This window comes from Columba livia, chromosome 3 (assembly GCF_036013475.1).
Source record: "Columba livia isolate bColLiv1 breed racing homer chromosome 3, bColLiv1.pat.W.v2, whole genome shotgun sequence".
NCBI lineage: Eukaryota > Metazoa > Chordata > Aves > Columbiformes > Columbidae > Columba > Columba livia.
The window spans coordinates 105663872-105685242 of record NC_088604.1 but is presented as its reverse complement, the minus strand read 5'-3'; the positions used below and the strand labels follow the sequence as shown (position 1 = coordinate 105685242).

The 21371-nt window shown below is 41.9% G+C and overlaps 1 protein-coding gene across 3 annotated transcripts in view; it reads left to right on the top strand.

The window, feature by feature from the left end:
• The window catches only part of FSHR (follicle stimulating hormone receptor), an 86510-nt gene extending 78539 nt beyond the window's left edge, over positions 1–7971 (top strand). For all 3 annotated transcript variants that reach the window (XM_065058770.1, XM_065058769.1, XM_065058768.1), the window contains one exon: positions 3792–7971. In XM_065058770.1, coding sequence (XP_064914842.1) covers positions 3792–5019 — 1228 coding nt within the window. In that variant the 3' untranslated portion in view covers positions 5020–7971. The remainder of the gene's footprint in view (positions 1–3791) is intronic.
• Positions 7972–21371: the final 13400 nt, after the last annotated feature.

Genomic DNA, 21371 nt, shown 5'->3' with positions numbered 1-21371 from the left:
GTTTGAATATCAAATGCATTACCATATACTTCAGCAGAGATTAGTCACACATACAGTAGCTACACCCACTTTCATTTCAAAGCAGTTTTCTTGACAGCTGACACAAGCTGTATGTGCATTGAAGACTTCTCAGGTTGTTCAAGAGTTATTAATACTTTGCAGTGCTTGATCACACGACGTGCATTATCTCTTCGGTGAGAGCTGTGCTCAGTTCAGAGCAGCAGGCATTACTTGTGGTGGTAAGCCTGATGTGACCTCACCTGCCGTGCACATCCACAGGAGAGGGCCATTCTCCCATGCCTGTTTGGATCTCAGAATACTTCCAGGTAATCCAGGGATGATGAAAAGTATGTCTTCTCACTCTCAGAATCACATTTCTAAGTATCACAGCAGCGGTTTACGTTCACGTGGGAAATTTGGGAAGGAATTAATAGAAGGATGTGTGGCCCCTATCTGGCTGCCCTGTTTATGTAAGATTTCCCCTCTTGGAGTCTTTTGCAGCACTTGAAAGCCTTAGGTGAAATAAGTTGACACAGTGAATCATGCTCAATAAACTCTCCCAAATCCATCTGCATCAGCAAACAGTCTCTGTTGTGATAATAGGAAGTTTAAGCCTGTTACAGCAACGGTGCTTCCTAAATTTTGGAGGATGTTGCATCAACCACAGCTCTGCCAGACTGAGACACAAACTGAAGCTTAGACAATGTTTGGTTTCCCATTCCAAGAAGGATTATATGATAAATATTGATCTGTAGTTTTATTACACTGGAATTTTGTGGTGCTGGCCTTACAGATGATAAAATTATTTCTTAAGACAAGTCCGGTGCAGTATATTGAACTTCAATCACATTTTTCTGTGACTGGAAAATAATATCCTTGAAGCGTGGGTAGGGCAGAGGCTAGATGTTAAAACCTTCACCTTGACAGAGACCATTATGAACTCCAGCAAGCTTTTGGCTTTCTTTGACATAAAGATCACTTTCTGCCTAAAAGAATGACATTGATGTGACTGTCCTTCCAGTCGATCATTATTCTTTGGAGGAGCTGTCACTTGAAATCCTATTTTTTTTAAAAAAGTGGCATCAGCAGGAGTTGTGTTTGGGCCTTGTCTCATGAGAACATAATATGAGTTGCTCACAACTCACTTGAAGTCACTTTTCAGTGAGGATGATTGGTTTGAGATAGGGCTCAATACAGAACCTACGTCAGGACTGTTTATCCTGCTTAGCCTGTTTCTGAACACACAAGATCTTGCTGTCACCAGAGCCAGACAAAGAACATAAAATAACCTCTTGTATGAAGGTAGTAATTTTTGTCTAATTTTTTCAGAACACTCTGCCTATTTTAATGATATTCTTCAAATTGCCCCTTCTCTGGTTTGTTTTTTAGAATATTTACTTCAGCAAAGCACTTTTAAATGGTAACAGAGGGTTACAAACACACTGAATAAATGAACTATGCTACCTACTCTCTCAAAAGAAAGCAAGCATCCCTTGCCAAAAATATTTTAACTTGTTGTTCTGAATGTACTATACAACCCTAAGGGCAAATATCCCAAGGCAAAGAACTGGTAAGCAGTCAGTACCAAAGGATGGCTTTTCTTTCCCTCTGGAGTTTGCAACTGTCCATCTTATATGCTCGTGGTACAGGTAACCAGCCAGAAGACTCCTCACCACCCATCCTCAGAGAAAAACAGATCAGCCAGCTCTGTGGGAACCTGAATTTATTTGGGACTGCTGGCTGTAAAATAATTTAAGAATGAATAAATTGTAATAATCGGCAACATCTAATTTGCCTTACATAGCAGTCTTATCAGGGGACAGATTTAGCTCCAGGCAACGCATCCGTAATTTGAGAAAAGGTTTATTTTTAACTCACAGCTGAGAAATGACCAGATAAAAATATTTCTCTCAGTTCATTAAAGAAGAAGCACCAGTTACAATAGCTTTCAGTGCCTTCATGTGTCTGTTGCACTCAAAATTAAGGGACTTATACTCCTATTATTGCTCCTTGGAAGCATATATTCCCTTTCAGTTAGAAAAGTGTTGATATATCGATCAATACACTGGACCCCTCACTCATCCTTATGCGAGCAGAACACAGGGGAGTAAAATGTAATGCCTTGTTATTGCTATTGTGACCTCCATAGAGCATATATGACCTCACAGAAAATCAGTTTTCTGCCTCAGTTGACAGGCAAGATAAAAAATATTGATAATAGCAGAGGATGCTCAGAACCTCATAGGAAATGTCCCTCACCTTCTGGTGCTGGGCCTTCATTAGTTTTCCTTTCTTGCAGATCTTTTAAACTCGATTTTTGGAAGAAGTAGTGAGTGCACAAAGTCAAAGGGTAAAATTAGGTTACAAGAAAGAATTTTCCCTTTTAAGCTGCTGCCAATTGTTTCACAATTTCAGCCTAACTTGCCTAGAAAGCTCTTCTCTCAACTGTACTACAAGTCAGGGTGGAAGATAAGCTGGGGTCCCATCCTAGAAGTTATACAACTAAATTCCTGTCTAGGCTGCAGATGAAAGTAGACAGAGCTGAACCATGCTGGTTTTGCAACACATTGTCAACTGTTTCATTCCCTAATTTGGACTAGGTTTGGATCCATTTTATGTAAAGCTATAGATGCAAGTTTCTGGGACACCAGTTTTCAAAGGAGACCTAGGAGAAGCAGTTCATAAAGTCTGATCATTTATATTTTGTTAACACACCTTGATATCTATTGATTTGATGGAGCTGATCATCTTTCTCAGCCAAAACATCTGTTTCTTACTTTGGTGTATGCATGAAGAAGGGCATAGAGTTAATCCTCTAGGAAATAAACAAAAAACTGGCAAAAAATACTAATTTCACTTTCAAAGACATTTTTTCTTTAAACTCTTTTCATTTATTTCCTTTATCTACCTTTTCTAAAATATGCAAAATGTTTAAAAAATACTTTCTGACAGAAACAAAAACAACTACTGATTCTACAGAAATACTAGGTTGGTTCGGTGTGGTGTGATTTCATTTGTTTTGGCTTTGCTTCACTTCACTTGGTTTCAAATATATTTTCTTTGAAAAACAGCTTTTAAGCAAAATGTTCTACCATGTCTAGTGTTTGTGTATGTGTTGGCATCTGGCTTCTAGAAATTAACTGGAAGACTGCATGAACTTGTTTATGCTGTTTATTTGTGTTAATGGCTAGTATAGCAATATGATACGAGATACTCAAAATGGATGGCACAAACTGGAGCTGTTCTGTGCCCTGAAAGAGTTACAAGATTGAATATGGCACACTGACTGCCAAAACTTTAGGAAAAAAGGAATTTGAGAGTAATACTAAGGGACAGTTGCATTACTATGATTATACAGACTCCTTATGGGCATGGCTGAATTGACTTATTCTTCAAAGTTCAGTCTTATGTAGGAATTCATCATCACATGTTTCTTCCATGCAAGAATCAGCTTATCACTGACAGGTTATGTGAGAAATTTTGTTGAAATAAGGACAGATTCTTACAGACTTCACATGTCCAGGTGGATGACTGTGTGATTATTACTAATGAAGTAAACATCAGGCTTTCCTTTCCATCACATTTTATGATGTCTCCAAATCATTTACACTTTCAAGTAAAATTTTATAAATAGGGACCAGCCAGACTACTAATTTCAAGCTGCGAGGCAGTCCATGTATTAACCTAAACAGAAAAACTGAGCTGTTAATGGAAACGGAATGATTTTGTGTTTGTTGTATGCCTTGTACCATGTCTTTTAGTTTCCAACACTGCTCTTTTTACTATTTCAGCACCGAATTACATCCAATATGTAGCATATCTCAGGCCAAGCAAGACCTCGATGAGCAGCCTGGCAACAAGATACATAGGCGATCTGCAGCTGACGATTATATTTCCAACTACGGCATAGGATTTGACCCAGCAGACAGCGAGTTTGACTATGGTTTATGCAAGGAAATAGTTAATGTAGCTTGTTCACCTAAACCCGATGCTTTCAATCCATGTGAAGATATCATGGGATACAACATTCTGAGAGTCCTGATATGGTTTATCAGCATTTTAGCTATCACTGGGAACATTGTTGTCCTAATTATTTTAATAAGCAGTCAATACAAACTCACCGTACCTCGTTTTCTAATGTGCAATCTTGCATTTGCAGACCTCTGCATAGGTATATATCTCATGTTTATTGCATCTGTAGATATCCAGACCAAAAGCCAGTATTATAACTATGCCATAGACTGGCAAACTGGTGCAGGATGCAATGCTGCAGGATTTTTTACAGTGTTTGCAAGTGAACTCTCAGTCTACACGTTGACTGTGATAACTCTAGAAAGGTGGCACACCATCACCTATGCCATGCAACTGGACCGCAAGGTTCGATTTCGTCATGCTGTGATTATAATGATTTTTGGCTGGATGTTTGCTTTCACAGTGGCGCTTCTTCCTATGTTTGGTGTCAGTAGCTACATGAAGGTCAGCATCTGTTTGCCCATGGATATAGAAACACCATTTTCTCAGGCTTATGTTATATTTCTTTTAGTGTTGAATGTACTTGCATTTGTGGTCATATGTGGCTGCTACATCTGCATCTACTTTACTGTAAGAAACCCTAATGTCATCTCTTCAAACAGCGACACCAAGATTGCCAAGCGCATGGCCATACTGATCTTTACAGACTTCCTCTGCATGGCACCAATATCTTTTTTTGCAATATCAGCCTCACTCAAGGTTCCTCTCATCACAGTGTCTAAATCCAAGATCCTTCTGGTTTTGTTTTACCCCATCAATTCCTGTGCTAACCCTTTCCTCTATGCCATTTTCACCAAGACTTTCCGCAGAGATTTCTTCATTCTGTTGAGCAAGTTTGGTTGCTGCGAAATGCAAGCCCAGATTTACAGAACAGAGACGTCCTCATCGGCTCATAATTTCCACACAAGAAATGGCCATTGCCCTCCTGCATCAAAAAACAGTGATGGGACTATTTATTCATCGGTTCCTCTGAATCACTTGAACTGAAATTCTTGCATGAATTTGTGTCTGAGGCAGTGTGATAATCACTTTCAACTGTGAATTTGAATAATGACTTTAGCATAATATGTAAACTTATTTTTATGAGAAAAAAATATTTCTGCTTTGCTATTTTTGTTCAATGAACAACCATCAGAGATGATACATCATCTTCATCAGTTCTTGAAGGACAAAGAACAAAACTTCAGTATGTGCCAAAGTGTCCTTGTCGAATTGTCTCAAGAAATGCATAAAATCATAAACTGGTAAATCCCACCACACAGACAGGGATTCCCTTCATTCTAGGAAGATGTTAGCTGCTTATTGAGAACTAAGTAGTGTTTGTATGCAGTTGAAAACAAAAATAAGTAGAATTATTTTTTTTTGTCTGTGAAGCATGTTATAGCAATGACAGGTAATCAGCTCTTTTCATTAATCATATCCCCTGGGGCTACAGGAGACAGAAGGCCAACTTAAAGCCCTCCTTCAGCACAGATGTACCAGGAATGAGAATATCTTGTGTTGTTTCTATTTCTGTTGACCACAGCAGAGGGGCAGGAGGCAACTCCAGCTATGCTGATATTTGCTATTCCACACTGCATGGACCTGTCTTACTCTGCACAAAAGTGTCATTTTGCATAGCATTTGTGTTCGTCTAGATTGGCAGGCTCAGAGAACCAGATTTAATCTGGGTTTGGAACAAGGAGTTTGGTTTGGAGTCTGTTTTCAAGGTGAGAAATAGCAAGACCAAGAGCAGGAGAAACCCTTAAAAATAATGGGGTTGTTTTCTCAAGTTGGTCCCACAAAGATGAGTCAAATTTGCTTTTGTGTGGCTGGGTCCCTTGGGTATGGGAAGATGGGCCAATTGGCTGCCGTAACATGATACATGAGGCAGGTTTGCTATACAGCAGTAATAGTGCATTGCTCTGTCTGGACTATGTAAGGAACAATGGATCCAGATATGGCTTTTGAAAACATGAACAAAAGGTTTTCCAAAATCCCAAAAGTTGTCTTTCCCCTTCCCTTCTAAAAAAAAAACCTTCATGTGCATGTCATCAGAAGATGGTCTAGATTGAAAGACCTGAAAAAAAACATACACTGCATATGCTGAAATAACAAAAAAGAAAATAAATCCTTATGTGAGCATGAAGCAAACAGCAAGACAGGAGCCTGGGCTTCATTCCCACCTCACAAACAATTCACAGGTTTGCCCCATGAGATTTTATAAATCTTTGAAGTCTTCACATTTAATTGTGATGTGCTTTGAATATTTCCTGCCTGCAACTCCTAAAACTTCAGTAACAATTCTTGAAGCTTCTACCCATAATTTCTCCTGCCATCAGCTCCACATTTCAACATCTGAATCTAACGTGAATAACTACAGGAGATGATTATTTGTTTTGTCCTAACCAGGGAAGGAAGTACAAGCTCCCTAGTGCATAAAACAGGGTTTTGGGGGGGAAATTTCATCACTCAACACAAGTAACACACACACCCCCACACACCCCCAAGATCCAGAAGAAGGAATAACAAAACAGCAAAACAGGAGACACAGTTCATCTCTGGAAAGCTGTTCTGACTGCTCAGAGGAATCACTTCTTCACAAATGTTTTATGTCATATACAGTGTACTGATGTACAGCCATTAAAACACATCCTGATGGAAGTGTCTGAAAGATGATGTTCCAAAATGACAAATATTCTAGTTGCATTTTAAAAAGCTCGATTCTCTTCTTGAGCCAACAATGAGGGGCAATCTGTGCCAAATACTAGTCCATTTTGGTTGATAAATAGGCCAAATCCCCTTTTTTGCCTGGGTCCTGACCATTTGCAAAGGCAATAGGATGAGACCTGGCAGCTCAGGAAAGTTCAGGCACAGCCTAGAAGCCAGTCTTGTAAGTTCTCTCACACCTAAGTCAGGGACATGAGTTTGGTCCAGCTCATCTACGTCATGCTAAATTGTTGTCCAGACATTCACGGAATCAGGACCCAGTTAAATATGCTTGACAAATAAACACCCATGAAAGGAGATCTTGCAGGGTTGTGTCTTGTAGGCAGAGTCGGACCAGGGTCCAGGGGATGAAGCCATCTAGCCCATGGCTCTTCCTCCAGAGGAGGCAAGGAGTGATAATTGAAGAGCAAGTGCAGCTTACACTTCACCTCATCCCTAGCAGGAGGACAGCACAGAAGTCCGTGAGGCACACGTCACCCTGCCCACACGTGCTGCACAGGAGCTCTGGTGGCAGCAGCTCCAAAGCTGGGGGGCTGACCATGTTGATGCCAAAACAAAATAAACTCCTTCTTGTAGTCCTCAGATCTCCTTGGCTTTCACTCTTCTTTGGATTTTAATTTCAAGCATTTTCCAAGTTGTGAGGGGCATTGTAGGACCTGTATCTTTCCCTGTGTGGGACATCAGTCTATTTATAGCAATTTTTTAAAGCAGGGTTTTTTCTTTGAAGAAAACAGTATAAGACAAAAAAAAAAAAGCAGGATACATTTTATTCATGCTTGTAGTGTAACAAAGGCCACCTGTGTCTGGTGTGGATTTTCTCAGCACCGAACAACATGTTTGTGTGTGTAATCTTTAAACTATTTTACGTTACCCTTTCTGAAATCTATTCCAATAAAGCCAATATCAAAACAAAGTGCCTTGAGAACAAGTGTATGGCCAGAGATATGCTGACGAAGTATGCAATAAATGTTACTGCTTATCTGGAGAGCTCCATTTATGCGGCACAGCCTCCACAGTCAGGTCACTGTGACCTACAGATGAAACTCGACTGATGAGAGACTCTGCAAAGAAAAACCTCCTGTAGCCTCCTGGAGAGTTAACAAAGCACAGAATGCTATGTTTGAAACCTCTTAAACAGGTAATGTAGCAGCACTGACTTGTCTTTGTTTTAATCAAGCTGTTCTATCAATTCACATTTCTAATTAAATAAGATATAAACCACTGACAGAACTTTTGTAGTTTTTCTCCTTTTTAATATATATATAAATGGCTCTTCTTATGTGATGCACCCTAATTGTCTTCTTTTTTTTATAGCAGGCCTTGGAAGCTCTCTTTTGTTGAGTTTTCTGTTCAGACAAAGAAGTGTGTGTCTGTGTGTGCACATGTGTGGGGGAGAGAAAGGCCACAGGTAACAAGGAAACCAAGTCAAAGCACAGCCCTGACTCACAGGAAAAACCCTGGAGTTATTCTAACTTGGAGCCAGCCCATTGCTCGCTCACTCCAGAGACGATCTGACACTTTACAATATTGTAATGCCTTCTGGTTTCCCTCCCTACCCTTACATGACCCTTGCATTTTGATCTCTACCAAGCCCCAAAAACGCCCAGTTAAAGAGTTACAGCTGTCTTCACCCTTACAGTGACACCATCAGAGTGACATAAAGAGACTGTGCTGGCAGAATTTGCTGCCTTTGCAGACATGATAACTTCTTCATCTGCATCACTCCTTCAGGCGTGTACCTGTGGGGAACCCATACCTGACCTCCCCGAGAAATACCTATCTGGTGTTGTGATGGGAAGTGAGAAATGGGGCCACTTTGGCTTGGTGGAACAAAGGCCACTTCATGAAAATTGCCACCACAGGTAAAAGTAATGGGAGCAGCTGGTCAAAAGTATCAATACAAGTAAAAACCTGACTCAGAAGAGAAAATTAACCCCAAGTCATGTTCTTTACGACATTGCTCTGGGGTTGCACAGATATGCCAAGCAGGTTTTGCTCATTAGAAGGCAGATCTACGTTTGAGCTTGTTAAGAATGCAAGATGAGGCTTTGCATCTCATTTAGCAAGTCTTCAAATCATTTGACCACATTTCTTTCCTGCTGATTCCATCCTAATCATTCCACTGAGGACACAGTAGATAATCTTACATTTAATTTATGCAGCTTTGTTGTTAAGAAGAGTTAATAATGCAAAATGATTTATCCTCAAGGAATAATTTAACCATCCCTCCCCCTCCCTGAATGAAAAAAAAAAAAAAAGAAAAGAAAGGTGGGTCTGGTTCAAATGGTCAATTAAGCACATAGAAACTTCCTCACAGATTTGCATCTTTAATATGGGTATGTGTAATCTCCCATTGTGCATGCAAATGTGAATCACACATACACATTCTTCTTCAGAGTGAGTTTTTGGTCTAAGTATTGCTTGCAAGCACATATTCAAAAATCTGGGCCTTGTTACTTTAAAATATTCAAGCACAGGAGCAAGATTTTATAGCTGTCATCTGGATAATTAAACTCTTCATTAACAGTTGTTCTTGAGCCAGTAGGTGACCTGTAATTAGGGATGAAAGTACTCAGGAATGGATTTCAATCATTAAGAAACTGCAGAGGACTCTTTGACCCCATACCCACCCTCCCCCAAGCCCATCAAAAACCTGTTGTAAAGCATTGGTTTTCCAAGAGAAATGATGCTGGGCGAGGCAAAAATATGTTTCCAGGTCCAACACATCAGATGAATGCTTCACTTAACCTTGTTGTAACTAAAATATTGTATTTTCTTTTTTTCTGTCTCATGCAGGCTTTGCCATGTGTTACCTGGATCCTTGTTGCCCCAGCCAGGACACCTGCAGCAAAATTTACCCACACCAAAAAAGAAGAGGAAAAATTAGCAAGATCACAACAAGAGCAGAGCACAGATGGGCATATGCTGTATTTATAAGTGGGTGGAAGATTGCAGGGCAGGACGGAGGAATATGGGCCTTTTTGTTGAGTCATTGAAATATCCAGAGAAAAAAATTCTGCATTAAAAGGGCCATTTTTGCTGAAGTACAGTTCCCAGGTAACAAGCAATGGAAACTTCCATGGCAAAATCCTGTGGCAGGAGAAACTCAAAAGGAAGTTCAAGTCACAGGTTTTTATTTCATTGTTAAAGAACTATGTTAAAGCCAAAAAGCAGAAGACTGACAGAAATAGTGTGCATATGCCATCTCCAGAAAAAGAGACAGCAGCTTCTTCAGGGGACATGCAAGGTCCGCACTGCACCATCACCAGTCACCTTTGCATTGCAATTCTGTGTGTTGGCTGCGAGCTACAAATGCCTAATTACCTTTGTATGCTCCCAGTTTCTTCTTCTTTTCTTGCCTATGCTGCACAGACAGGCATGTGCCCAGTGGACTTATATATTCTTGTTTCTTCATTGCCTCAGCTTTGCCCCATCTCAGTCCTTTCCCTGATAATGGTTCATGCTGCCTGTTTTAGAAATGCTCTGCTTTTACCTGCAGTCATATATGAACAGATTCCCCATCCCTTAGAAATATTTCTTGATGAACCAGCAGTTGGAAGATCAGAAGTCTGCTTGTTGCTCTCTGTGTACTAGGGTGCCCATGTCTTCTTACGCTGCCTTCCAGTTTCTATCTCCTGTTTTAGTTACTTGTTTGAGTGACTGCTGTGAGGATAACTGGCCCTTTCCCAAGCTTAGAACATTCTGTTTTGAAACAGTCAATGTTTGAGCCAGCTGACTTCAATAAATCAGAATGAAACGCACAGATCCCTCTCCATGCCTTCTGCACCTTCCCTGGACTTTTTTTGGGGAAAAAAAATCTAATTTTTACATAAAAATTTTTAAGAAAACAAATTAGTTGAACTAGACTTTCTTCTAGAAGCAGCATATCCATGGCACTGCATTTGCACTACGTTGATTTCACCAAGGTTAGGTGTTTTTTTCCAGTGACTTCAGCATCTCCTGCTACCCAACATTACCTTTCTCTTGGATGACTTGTTCTGTCCTCCTTCAACAACTGCCACCGCCCACATCACCACTTTTAGTATCAGTTTTCCTTCCTCCCGTGGACGGTGTCATCTTTTTGCATGACTCCACTGGAGTCACAACTGAAACCCTCATTAGTCACTGGAAAAGCTTTCAACAATTCAGTATTCTATTTTTTCACATTAAAGGTGTTGTTTACCTCATGGTATCGTTCTGTCTGTAGAACTTTTCCATGCATTTGACACCGTCATAACTAATGCTCAGCTTCAGTGCTGTCCTACAGCACACTGCTAATGAAAGTAACAACATGGCAGTGTCTTTGTCTTGGTTCTGCTGTCCCTTGTGCACCTGTGTGAACCACACAAGCATTGTCCTTCTCAGCCCCTCCAAAGTGACTTCTCATTTTGACTGCCCTGATTGTAGATGCTGGCCCTGTTTTGATGTTCACCAGTGCCAGCAGGAGATCTGCTTTTGTCCGTGAAGAGAGTCGTCTGTAAAGTCTTGTGAAACTGGGGAGGAAACAAGCAACCTGTGTTCAGAACAACCTCATCGTTGCTCAGAGACCTCAAAGAGCCCTTGAAGGGCAGCCAAATCACAACATATGCAGTTACAATTTGGCCTCTTTCCTTCTTGCTTCAAGTAAACCTCCATGTTCCACATAGCATCACAGGGCAGCATCACCATTGCTAAGCTGTGTCCCAGAACTTGCCACATCAGAGCTGCAGTCAGTAAAGCACTGTGGAACCTCTCCTGTGAGGCATGCATGCGCTGGTCACCACAAGTTTAAAAAGGTCAATAACAGTTAACTAGTCAAGTAATCAGGCAACTAACTATGCAACTAATTAGGTCTGACCTAATTTCTGGAAAACACAGGAATCTTTTAGTTTCCTCTTCAGGAATAATTCATTAACAAATGTATTTATTTTATTTCTGTGAGTGGTCCCATGCGAGTCGTAGCCCAGGTGGCTTCTGGTTACTTCTTTCATAATTAAAGATTCTGTGTCACTTTTCCAATATGCAAGAGACAAAACCAGTGCTCTGTCTGGCGTCCTCTTGCCTAGCAGACACAGATGGTGATGCTTAAGGCTGTGAGCGAGCTGAGGCTGTGCGCACAACGCATGTTTCCTTCCTCATCGAGTTTTTGGACTTTCCTCACTCTCGCAAAGTTCCAATTAACAGTTTCATATTTACAATAGTGAAGAATGTAAAGAGAGATCTTCCTAAGGAGTTGGGTAGCCAGGATTCATGGGCATTCACAGGGAGACTTCCTTTGAAGGCTTGAGTTTTAGCGTTGCTTTAGTATCAGAAAACTCTTTCAGGGAAGGGGCTTAGTTTTGCACGAGACAATATGATCCTCTGCCCTATTTTAATTACTAATAATACTTACTTACACAAAGATGAGGCCCCAGCAATGCCCTTCTTACCCTCATGGTTTTCCACCTGTCCCTCTCTCCCCCAAAGACCAGATGAATAAAAAGGCTTTCGAAGGGAAGCCTGGAGTAGCACTCACTGCTAGCAGAGTGGGGAGAATCACAAATGAAAGTAAAGTGCGGGGGAAGGAGGGAGAAAAGGAGGAAGCGGTAGATGGAGAGATGAATGGATGGAGCCCAGGAAAATAAGATGGAGCACTTAACAAGAATTTGTGCTATATGTCAGAAATAGAGCAATTTTCTTAAGGTTGCACGCAGAAACCAGGTGGTATTGGAGCATAATGTTCCATGTCCTGTGCTCTTCGTGCAGCAAAGAGAAGATGGCTGTCTGAGACAGTCCTAGTGAGGTTTTCAAAGGCTTTATCCATTTTTTAATGTTGGCAAACTCTGAAGAAACAGTGTCAAGGAAGGAGGGGGAAAACAGGAAGAATGAGATTTCTCTTACTTATAATAAGACTACAAATTATTCTTATGAGGAAACTGAAAAGAATTGCACTGAGAAGACTCATAAAAAACCATTATTTAGTTTTTCTAAGCTGGGTCTTCTGCAAGCAACACTCTGCACCAAGGCTAATATTCATCCCTTTTCAGAGAACCACCACAAGGACTATTTCCACAATAAATGACCTTTAGAGCAGAGCTGACATGATGTGTAAGTGTTGTGCTGGCCCTCTGCACTGCAGCGAATTGCATGTTGAGGAGGGAATGCTTGCCTTTCGCCTGTGAAAAATTGCCCACACCTGCCCCATCACCCCCAGCCATTCCTAACACACATTTGTTTATATGCCCTTTTGGCTCTGAGGGTCTGCATCACAAAATAGCACCAGAACTACATTCTATTAAAAAAAAAAAAAAAAAAAAAAGTATCGTAAAATTCTTCCCCAGAAGACAGAAGACTCCTGCTTATTACCTGAGATTGGGACATTCTTTTTTGAGCTCAAAGTCCCAAAAACAAGACAAACAGGCTACAGGAGCACCTGAGATTCTGTCTCCTCTAGCAGTATGGAAAAAATCAGAGGAAAGTAAGCCTGAGCAAAGGGAAGATGCATTTGAACTGGGTGTCCCAGCTCCCAGCCTCTCCAAGCAATCACCCTCCCCTCTGCAGAGGGTAGTTTAAGGGCTGAAAGGCAGCGAGAGGGCAAGAGAGACCCCACAAAATCTTGTGTCCTCTCAAAAGCCAAGCAGCTGGGCTGGCCATCACTTCTGGCAGGGATTTATCTGATTTATCTGTATTCTTACCTAGAAACAAACCAAATGAGCTCCTCTGCTGAATTATAGCCAAATTTATGCACATACAATGAGAAAACTTGTTTCGTCACCAACATCACTTTCACCATTGTTTAATGCATATCTCCCACCGCCTCATCACTTCCAGGATTTATCTCCATCTTTGCCTTCAGTTTTCATGAAACTGATCCATTTCTAACCAAGCCCTTCCTACTGCCAGAAAGCGTGTCTGCAGTGAGCATTCCATTTGCCAACTGTCATGGTGTTCCTGTGCCTATAAGGAGTACAAATGTTTCTACTAGCAAGAGAGTAAACTCTTTTCTAACCTCATGTCTGCAGCAACAGGCATGCTGGGACTCCATCCCTCGTTACTTCCTGGGCAATAGTATCAAAATCAACAATGACAGCAGTGTCTGTGGAGTGTCTCGAGCCTCTTCTTAACTCCTTGGAGGTCATTGGAGCTGCACAGCGTGACAAACTTACACATGTATATGCAAGGCATACTTTCCCCAGGCAGCACGTTAGGAGCTGCAAAACGAGAGCAAGCCCTCAGCGCTTTTGCAGAATTGCTTTTGATCATGTGCCACATGAGAGTAAATTGCAGAGAAAAGCATGTGAAATAATTGAGCATATATTGTCCCACCTACTGCGGGGATGTAAAAGCAGAGCAGACAGTGGGGGCTGCATGGAGGAGAGCGGGCAGCCAGCTGGCGTTTCACAGAGCTCCTTCATCCTGGTGCAAAATTTCCCAGCAGGTTTGATGTAAATATGTATGATGAGCAAGGGAGCAAGAATGGAGCTGGGGAAATAAACTTATGTTGTGCTTTGCTACCACATTGTTCTTGCTACTTGTTAAGAGCCAGGACACAAAAATAAGATGCTTGAACACCAGTAACTACACAACGGTGTGATCTGTGGGCTCTGCAGGAGCAAGTTGAACCTCACAGCTTCTTGAGGGCTGACCCTGGCTTTTTGGGAGGAGGGAGAATAGCATCTCTACTTCCATCCCAAGCCTACATATTGTCTATGTGTAGCATTTTAAAAGTTAAAGCATACACTTGCTCAGAGCAGGAGAAAGCAGCCAGTTACAAGGAGCAGGCAGCACCTGTGTGCCTACAGCTCTGCCATCATTACAGATCTGTTTTGTCGTGCCTATTTCCCCATTCCCCAAGCTACACCACATTTCTCTTCTGTAATCAAGTTACCTGTTTTCCTCCACCACCTCTCAAGGCATACATGTCCCCTTGTCTGCTTTTCTGCTTCTGCTCTTTCCCTCCCTGTTACACCTCTTCGAACCAATGCTTTCCGTCTCACTCTTGCCTCAGCACTTGTCTTGCCTGTAAGGGACACCAGTTAGGGAGTTACAAAGTAATGTCTGAAACAGAAAAATATTGCAATCAATAAAATTCTCTTTAAAAACGAGAAGCACTGTGAAAGAGATACTGGCAGTTTTCATTTACTTCAGAGATGACTTTTCATCAGATGAAGCATTTCAACATTGTCTTCCTCCCTTCCACACATGCATTTCCCTCCCCTCTTCCCCTGTACGCACAAACACACTCTGGTTTTCTTTCCCTTTCTAAGAGCGCAGCTCTAGGGCAAATGTTTCACTTCTAATGGGAACGGCCTGCACTCCTCAAGCACATCAACAACTTAGCGGGAAGGTTTGAGGGACTCAGTACAGGAAGCCTGAGCATGGTCAGCATTCTCGAGGGTGTGCAAGAGGCTGATGGATGGGACAATTTGTTCAAAAGAATCAAATGAAGAACTGGAAAAAGCAGCCTTATCCAAGCCCAAAGGATCCCTGAAAGCATTTGTGTCCTGATTTGGGGTAGACTTTTGCAAAAACAGACTAAAACCTGCAGAAGAGCTAGGTTTAGAGGTAGAGATGCCAGCAATTACGAAAACTGATTGTCACATTATTTACAGGATATTGGCTGACATTTACCAGCTAATAAGAGCAATACCAGTGTAAAGAAAGCTTCTGTGCTTTAAAAGCCCTATCAGAAAAAATCAAGCTGGCCAGATGGGCTGGATGTGTGTGCCCTGTGCTCCACAGGTGGCCCAGCCAAGCTCCCAGCACCAAGCAGCCGCTCCAGAAAGCAGAAATGCCAATTGCTGGGCAATTGCTGTGAATATGCATTTTTTCCCTTTGCACATTCCCCAGCTCTTTGCATATTTTCTCTCTACCAGGAAAGCCCTGCAGGCAGAGATGTGGATCTGGCACTGGTCGGTCCCTCCTGCTCAATGGGTCTTGCCAGCTGGCCTTGGTGGGGACACAGGACAGGGTGAGCTTGTGCAATGCACTTGTGCTAGCCCAGCACCATGGTTTTGTGACCATGTGCTATTTTTGCACTTGTGATGTTTTATCACAGTTTCTTAGCCATTCCCTTTAATGTGATTAACTTTCAGTTGCATAGAATATCCAGTCTCAACCCATCCATATTAATAATTCAGAAGCTTCCCTTTTCTCTGAAAGTAGAAAGCAGCTGTTCTGGATTTCAACAGCATCCAGTGCTTAGCATATGAATGGGATGACATTAGGTACCATGGCTGCTTGATATCTGTTTCTGTTGTACCTTTCAGCGTTATTTATAACATCATCACTCTGCTTGCTAGACTTGACCCATGCATCTGCCAGGAATGGAATTCAGGCTTTCTTCTTGGAGCAGTGAGTATTGCTTTCTGCTGTCTCCTTTCCCACACCTGCAGCTTCACCAAGCTTTTCTGGACTGTTTGGTTAACCCTTTCTCTTGCCATGACTGAGGGTGAAGAAGCTGTTATCCTCTTCCTCCAAGCTTCTTTCCTTAGAGTAATTTGACCAAAATTGTTCTGCTCTTAGCTTTTTCTGGTTTATCTAGTAGAAGAATGTGAGATTTTCCTGTAGCCTAATGAAAATGTGCACATGGTACTTTAAAAAAAAAAAAATACACCTGACTTATTGCTTTCAGTTTCGAGGACAATAGCCTTCACATTGCAACATACATTCCATAAGTTCAGTTGAGCTTCTCCTGACCATTGAACCGTTTTGGACAAACAGAATAAATTTTTCTGCGTAGGCTTAAGGTCCTGACACATTAGAGATGGTTGTGAAGTAAGACCTAGTGGGTTATGCAGCTGCTCAGGCCTTATTTTTCCTTCTTGGAAAGTAAGGTACCATGAACCCGGAGGGAGTTCTTTGGTTGCTAACCAGTTCAGTTGGAAAAAAACACTATGGATTAGGAGATCTCATGCTTTCACACCTCAGAAAAATGTGCTCATTATGCTGGAGAACTTCTGACCTTACAAAGCTTTTAGGTATGGCATTTAAAAAATAAAAATTAAAAAAAAAAAGAAAACACAATCACTTTTCCATAGCAACACTCACATGCTGGCTGCCATCAGGACACTGCTGGTCACCTCTTGTTCTCCTCCACTTCAGTCCTCAGGGACGGCAGCACTCCTGGCATACGTGTACATCACTCTGCTTCACTAACGTCTTTGATCACATTCAGGCCATCACATCCCAGAGGAATTTATTGTGATGGGCTTTCACAACAGTCATTTCATGCTAGTAAAATAATAAAAATACTAATAAATTCTGGTCTTGCTTTGTGGCAATACAATGGGCTTTTATGCTGGAGGCTTGGGCTCAGAGAAGGATGTGAAAACCAGGGCTGAGCAGCAGGAGCTGACAGAAGTTTCTGAGTGACTGAAAACTTCTGAACAATCTCGAAATCAGACATTTTGCCTATGGGAATACAGCACAGCTTGCAGCCAGGAACGCAAGCATACAAATGATGGGCCTGCCCTGTGGCAACATCAGACTCGTGGTGCAATCCATACATAAACGGCAGAGGTGCACAGTCCCAAAGAGGTGTGCGAGCAGCACCCCAAAGGGCATGTCCAGCCTGCTTGGAAATATCAGGGTGCATGGGCAGCTCATCCATGCCCTGGTCTACAGAAAACGTGCCACTGATGCCAATGAGAATGTTTCAAGCTGCTGAACATCAAGGTAAATTTTACCTTATCAGTGATGCCCATTGTCCAGAGAGATGCTGACGTTTCCAGCCCGTGTTTCGTGTACCTCAGTCTCGCAAGGTGGTGGGAAGGGTACCCTCCACCATTTTGCAACCCGCTTCATCCTCGGGAAATGTCTGAAATGCCCGCAGAGGGCACAAGCTGACAGGGACAACAGCTCCCTCCTGCTGCAGCTTCTGGTTCAGGAGAGAACCACAGAGCCCAAGGCAGGAGGAATGAGCCTCACGAGACCGGGCCAGCACAGGGACCCAGGGCCACAGCGTGTGGTTCTGCCTCAATTGACAGTACGCTTTGGGGGGAGGTTTTGCCTGGGTCAGCCACTGCTCCCAGGTGGCTAACAGCAGGCAAAGCAGCCTGAGGCACGGCACTGTCTGCTGGCTGCTCCCCTCATCCAAGCTGAACCCTCTGCCAGGGAGTCTCCTCCTCAGCACTGCTGCACCTGAAAAATGAGTTGCCCCGAGACTGACACTGCAGCGTGCTCCCACACACAGCTGCTGAATGAGCTATTTAACTGCACAGATATTATTGAAGTACAGACTGTAATGTCTATTTTCTTTCTGAGGTGAAAAAGGAGCATTACATCATGCCTATACTGAGAAATACTCCTTCCTTAAGGACAACAGCAGAAAGCTTATCTCAAAAGGCATGATAAAAATGCAGGTAGGGATAAGAGAGGCCAGCTCCTTCCACCCTGGTGTCTGTGATGTTCTCCATGTTGCTCTTGTGCTCCTCACTCATGGGACATAACTCATTAGAGAGAGGATGGGGTATGCAAGGGAAGTTTTGTGGTCCCACCTGCATGAAAGCACTGAGGTGCCCAGTATCTACAGTGTATGTTCAATTTTGACATGGAAGGCTGAGAGGGGACTGCAGGGGATGCTCATGGGGTTGGCCCTGCCTCATGGCCAGCCCTGCTAGCCCATCAGAGGACCTCAGCACAGGCAGGTGATACTGATTTTATCCCATCTACCAGCACAGTGCTCAGCACTGGCTGCTCTCTGCATGTCAACAACATCTGAAAGATGCATAGGGCAAAAAAAAAAAGCAAGCCATAAACAGGCAGACCCAGATCACTGACCACAACTGGGGCTGTAGTTTCCCCAGTGCTATGCTAAAGACCCCCAGATTTCATTTCTACTGTCCATGCTGTTGAGGCTGACAGGAGTGAAGATGCACTTAACACCAGGTGAGAAGCTGGAGACAGTGCTGCACAAGAGTGAACCTTTATGGGAGTCTTACAGAAGAGATTTGCTTGCAGCAAAAAAGCAGACATTTGTCTTGATATATCATCTGTCACCTTCTGCTGCAAATATGTGATTTTGTGCTCTTTCTCCTCCCTCTCAAATAAGAATTTCATGAAGAAGGAAATTCAGAAAAATAGATTAGTTTATTTCCAGCTCTGTAATAGATGTGCTTTCACTTCTCTCTGTGTGCATTGGTAAATATTTACAGCATGTTTTCAAGGATTTTTTAATGTATTTCCAGATTTTTCTATTTAGCGGACAAGAAACTACTTATATCAATAAAAAGACAATGATGTGCATAGAGGGATCAAGTGCGATATACTGGGGCAATGACTCCTGTCTAGATGCCAGCTCTCTGAGGTTCTCAGTGTCTCCTACAAAATGCTCTACAGCTTAAGTTCCTCCTCTGGAGGAAGAAGATCTTCAGAGTTGCCTTCAGGAGACCAAAGAAATAAGTATTTTTTCATATGTCCTTGGACAAAAGTGGATGCCCAGGTTACGAGTTTTGTAAACAGTTTAAAAGGGCTGTAGTGATGATGCTCACCGAAGATTTACTCTTGATTGATTTAATGATATCAGATATAGCAATTATGCTGAGAAATTGGTATCATATCTTCTTTAATAAGAAAACGAGTTTATATTTTGAAAAAGTAATAATCAAAGAAATAACATTTCTGAATTGCTAGCTGTACCACTGTTATCTAGTAAAATACCAAGCATTTTAGTGTCATATATTGCCCTGGCAAGTTCACACTTTATTTATGAATGATAATGATATAAAGAGATGCTTTCTTTGAAAAATTTGAAAAAAAAAATCTGAAAACTAAACCACCATCAGGAAAACTCCCACAAAATGAAACTTTAAACACCACCATGTTCCCGGAGCTATTCTTGGAAAGGTTGACATATTTGTGTGAAATCTCAGGGAGAGCATGTATGCAAGCATTCTGCTCAGCATGAACCCCAAACACCCACCACACTGCTAGATTAAAAGTAATAATATGTTCCAAAATGGAGATACACTGCAAAACAAATTACACAACTCTTCAGTGCATTTTGACACCCAGAAGGGAAAGGTGCCAGGAGAATATCTCTTTTGCACCAAACGTACCAGATCCACAACAATGAACCATCAGGCTCCAAGAAAAATGTGCAGCCAGGTTGTCTGCAGCAGCAAAATACGGCCACAGAAGGAAAAGTCAGTCCCTGAGGAAGAGGGGGCTCCCATGGACTGGTTCTCCCATCAGAGCTGTAGCTCTCATCTCCAGAACTGCAAGCAGAGGCTCTGCCCTGGGAAATACTTCTTTCTTCTCAGAAGCAGTTACAGAGCATACGAGCTTTTTGAGGAATGAACTTGCTTTTGTTGTGTAATAGGAAAATCTGGGTGCAAAATGGAATGACTGTATTTTGTTGCCTTTCCTACAATAGACTACAATTCATTGCAATAGCAGTGGCCACATTTCATTAAATAATGAGAGAAGAAATACCTGCAATGTAAAGTGTGCTTTGTTCATGTACTTTTAGCATATGTGGGTTTATCCCTTAATATTTTCTTCCTTTGACACTGATCTTGTGGGAGCAATGAAGACATCCTACCTCACATCCTTCATCATCGAAGCTTTCATGAAACACAGGATTTATCATATGAACATACAGAGTATCACACTGGAAACATGACCAGTGTAGGGGGTTAATCTTAACCCTGCAAAGGAATAAATCTATGCAACTCATTGCCTAAATCGTGGTGTAAATCAGGACAAAACAATTCAGTTGTCCATTAGGTATGCACATAATGCTTTCCAGGTTACTAAAAGATTATATTATTTTCAGGGCTACCTTAAGGCTCCTCAGCTGTTTTGCTGCCTCAAGGACAAGCACAAAAATAACTGATGCTGGCACAAAGCAGTATAGCAGTGAGAGCCATCCAGCTCCACCCAGCACTGTCCCCCCTGGCTATACCGAGCCCAAACAATTTTGAAAAAACTCTCTCTTCTCTATGATCCGTTTGATTGGAGGGTCACAAGAAAAAAAATCGTCTTATTTTGGAAATATTGCTACACATTATATTATTGCATTTCTTCTAGAATCTGAAGTGACTGGCCTGTCCTTATTGGAATATATGCTCTATGGCATCAAATCTTGTATTAAGTAATTGTCTCCCTGCGATTAATCAGTGTGTCCATTCCTGTAGGCAGGTTGGGGAATTGTGGTTTCCAAATCTGGGCAGCCTTTTACATTCAGCTCACTGAGAGCCTAAAAACTGCAAGGAAATAAAGAATCCAGTACATTAAAAAATATCTAACAGGGACTGGCATCAAGACTATTTCCACCAACTCCTGCATGCAAGCTCAGACAAATGCAAGCCTAGAATACTTTCCATGTGACTTTCATTAATGATCTTGAAACAAATCGATGAGATTCTGACACCAGAAATTTGTGCTGCTCTGGAGGCAGCTAAATTATTCCATTTTCAATTTCTGCTGAAAATTTGCAGTCTCTAATAGATCTCAAAAAAAGTCCTGCTGGAGCTAGTCAGGAACCAGAAAGCAGTTGATTTTCACGACTTTTGAGTTTGATGGAAAGTCTTTCTCACTGCTGGGTAGAGAGGAGTTACTGAATTTAATTATTTCAAGTTGCAAACATAAGAATAAAAAAAAAAAAAAATTAGACATAGTCTTTGCTTCATAACACCAGGAGACAGAAAGGGGGGGAAAAAAAAGGCCTA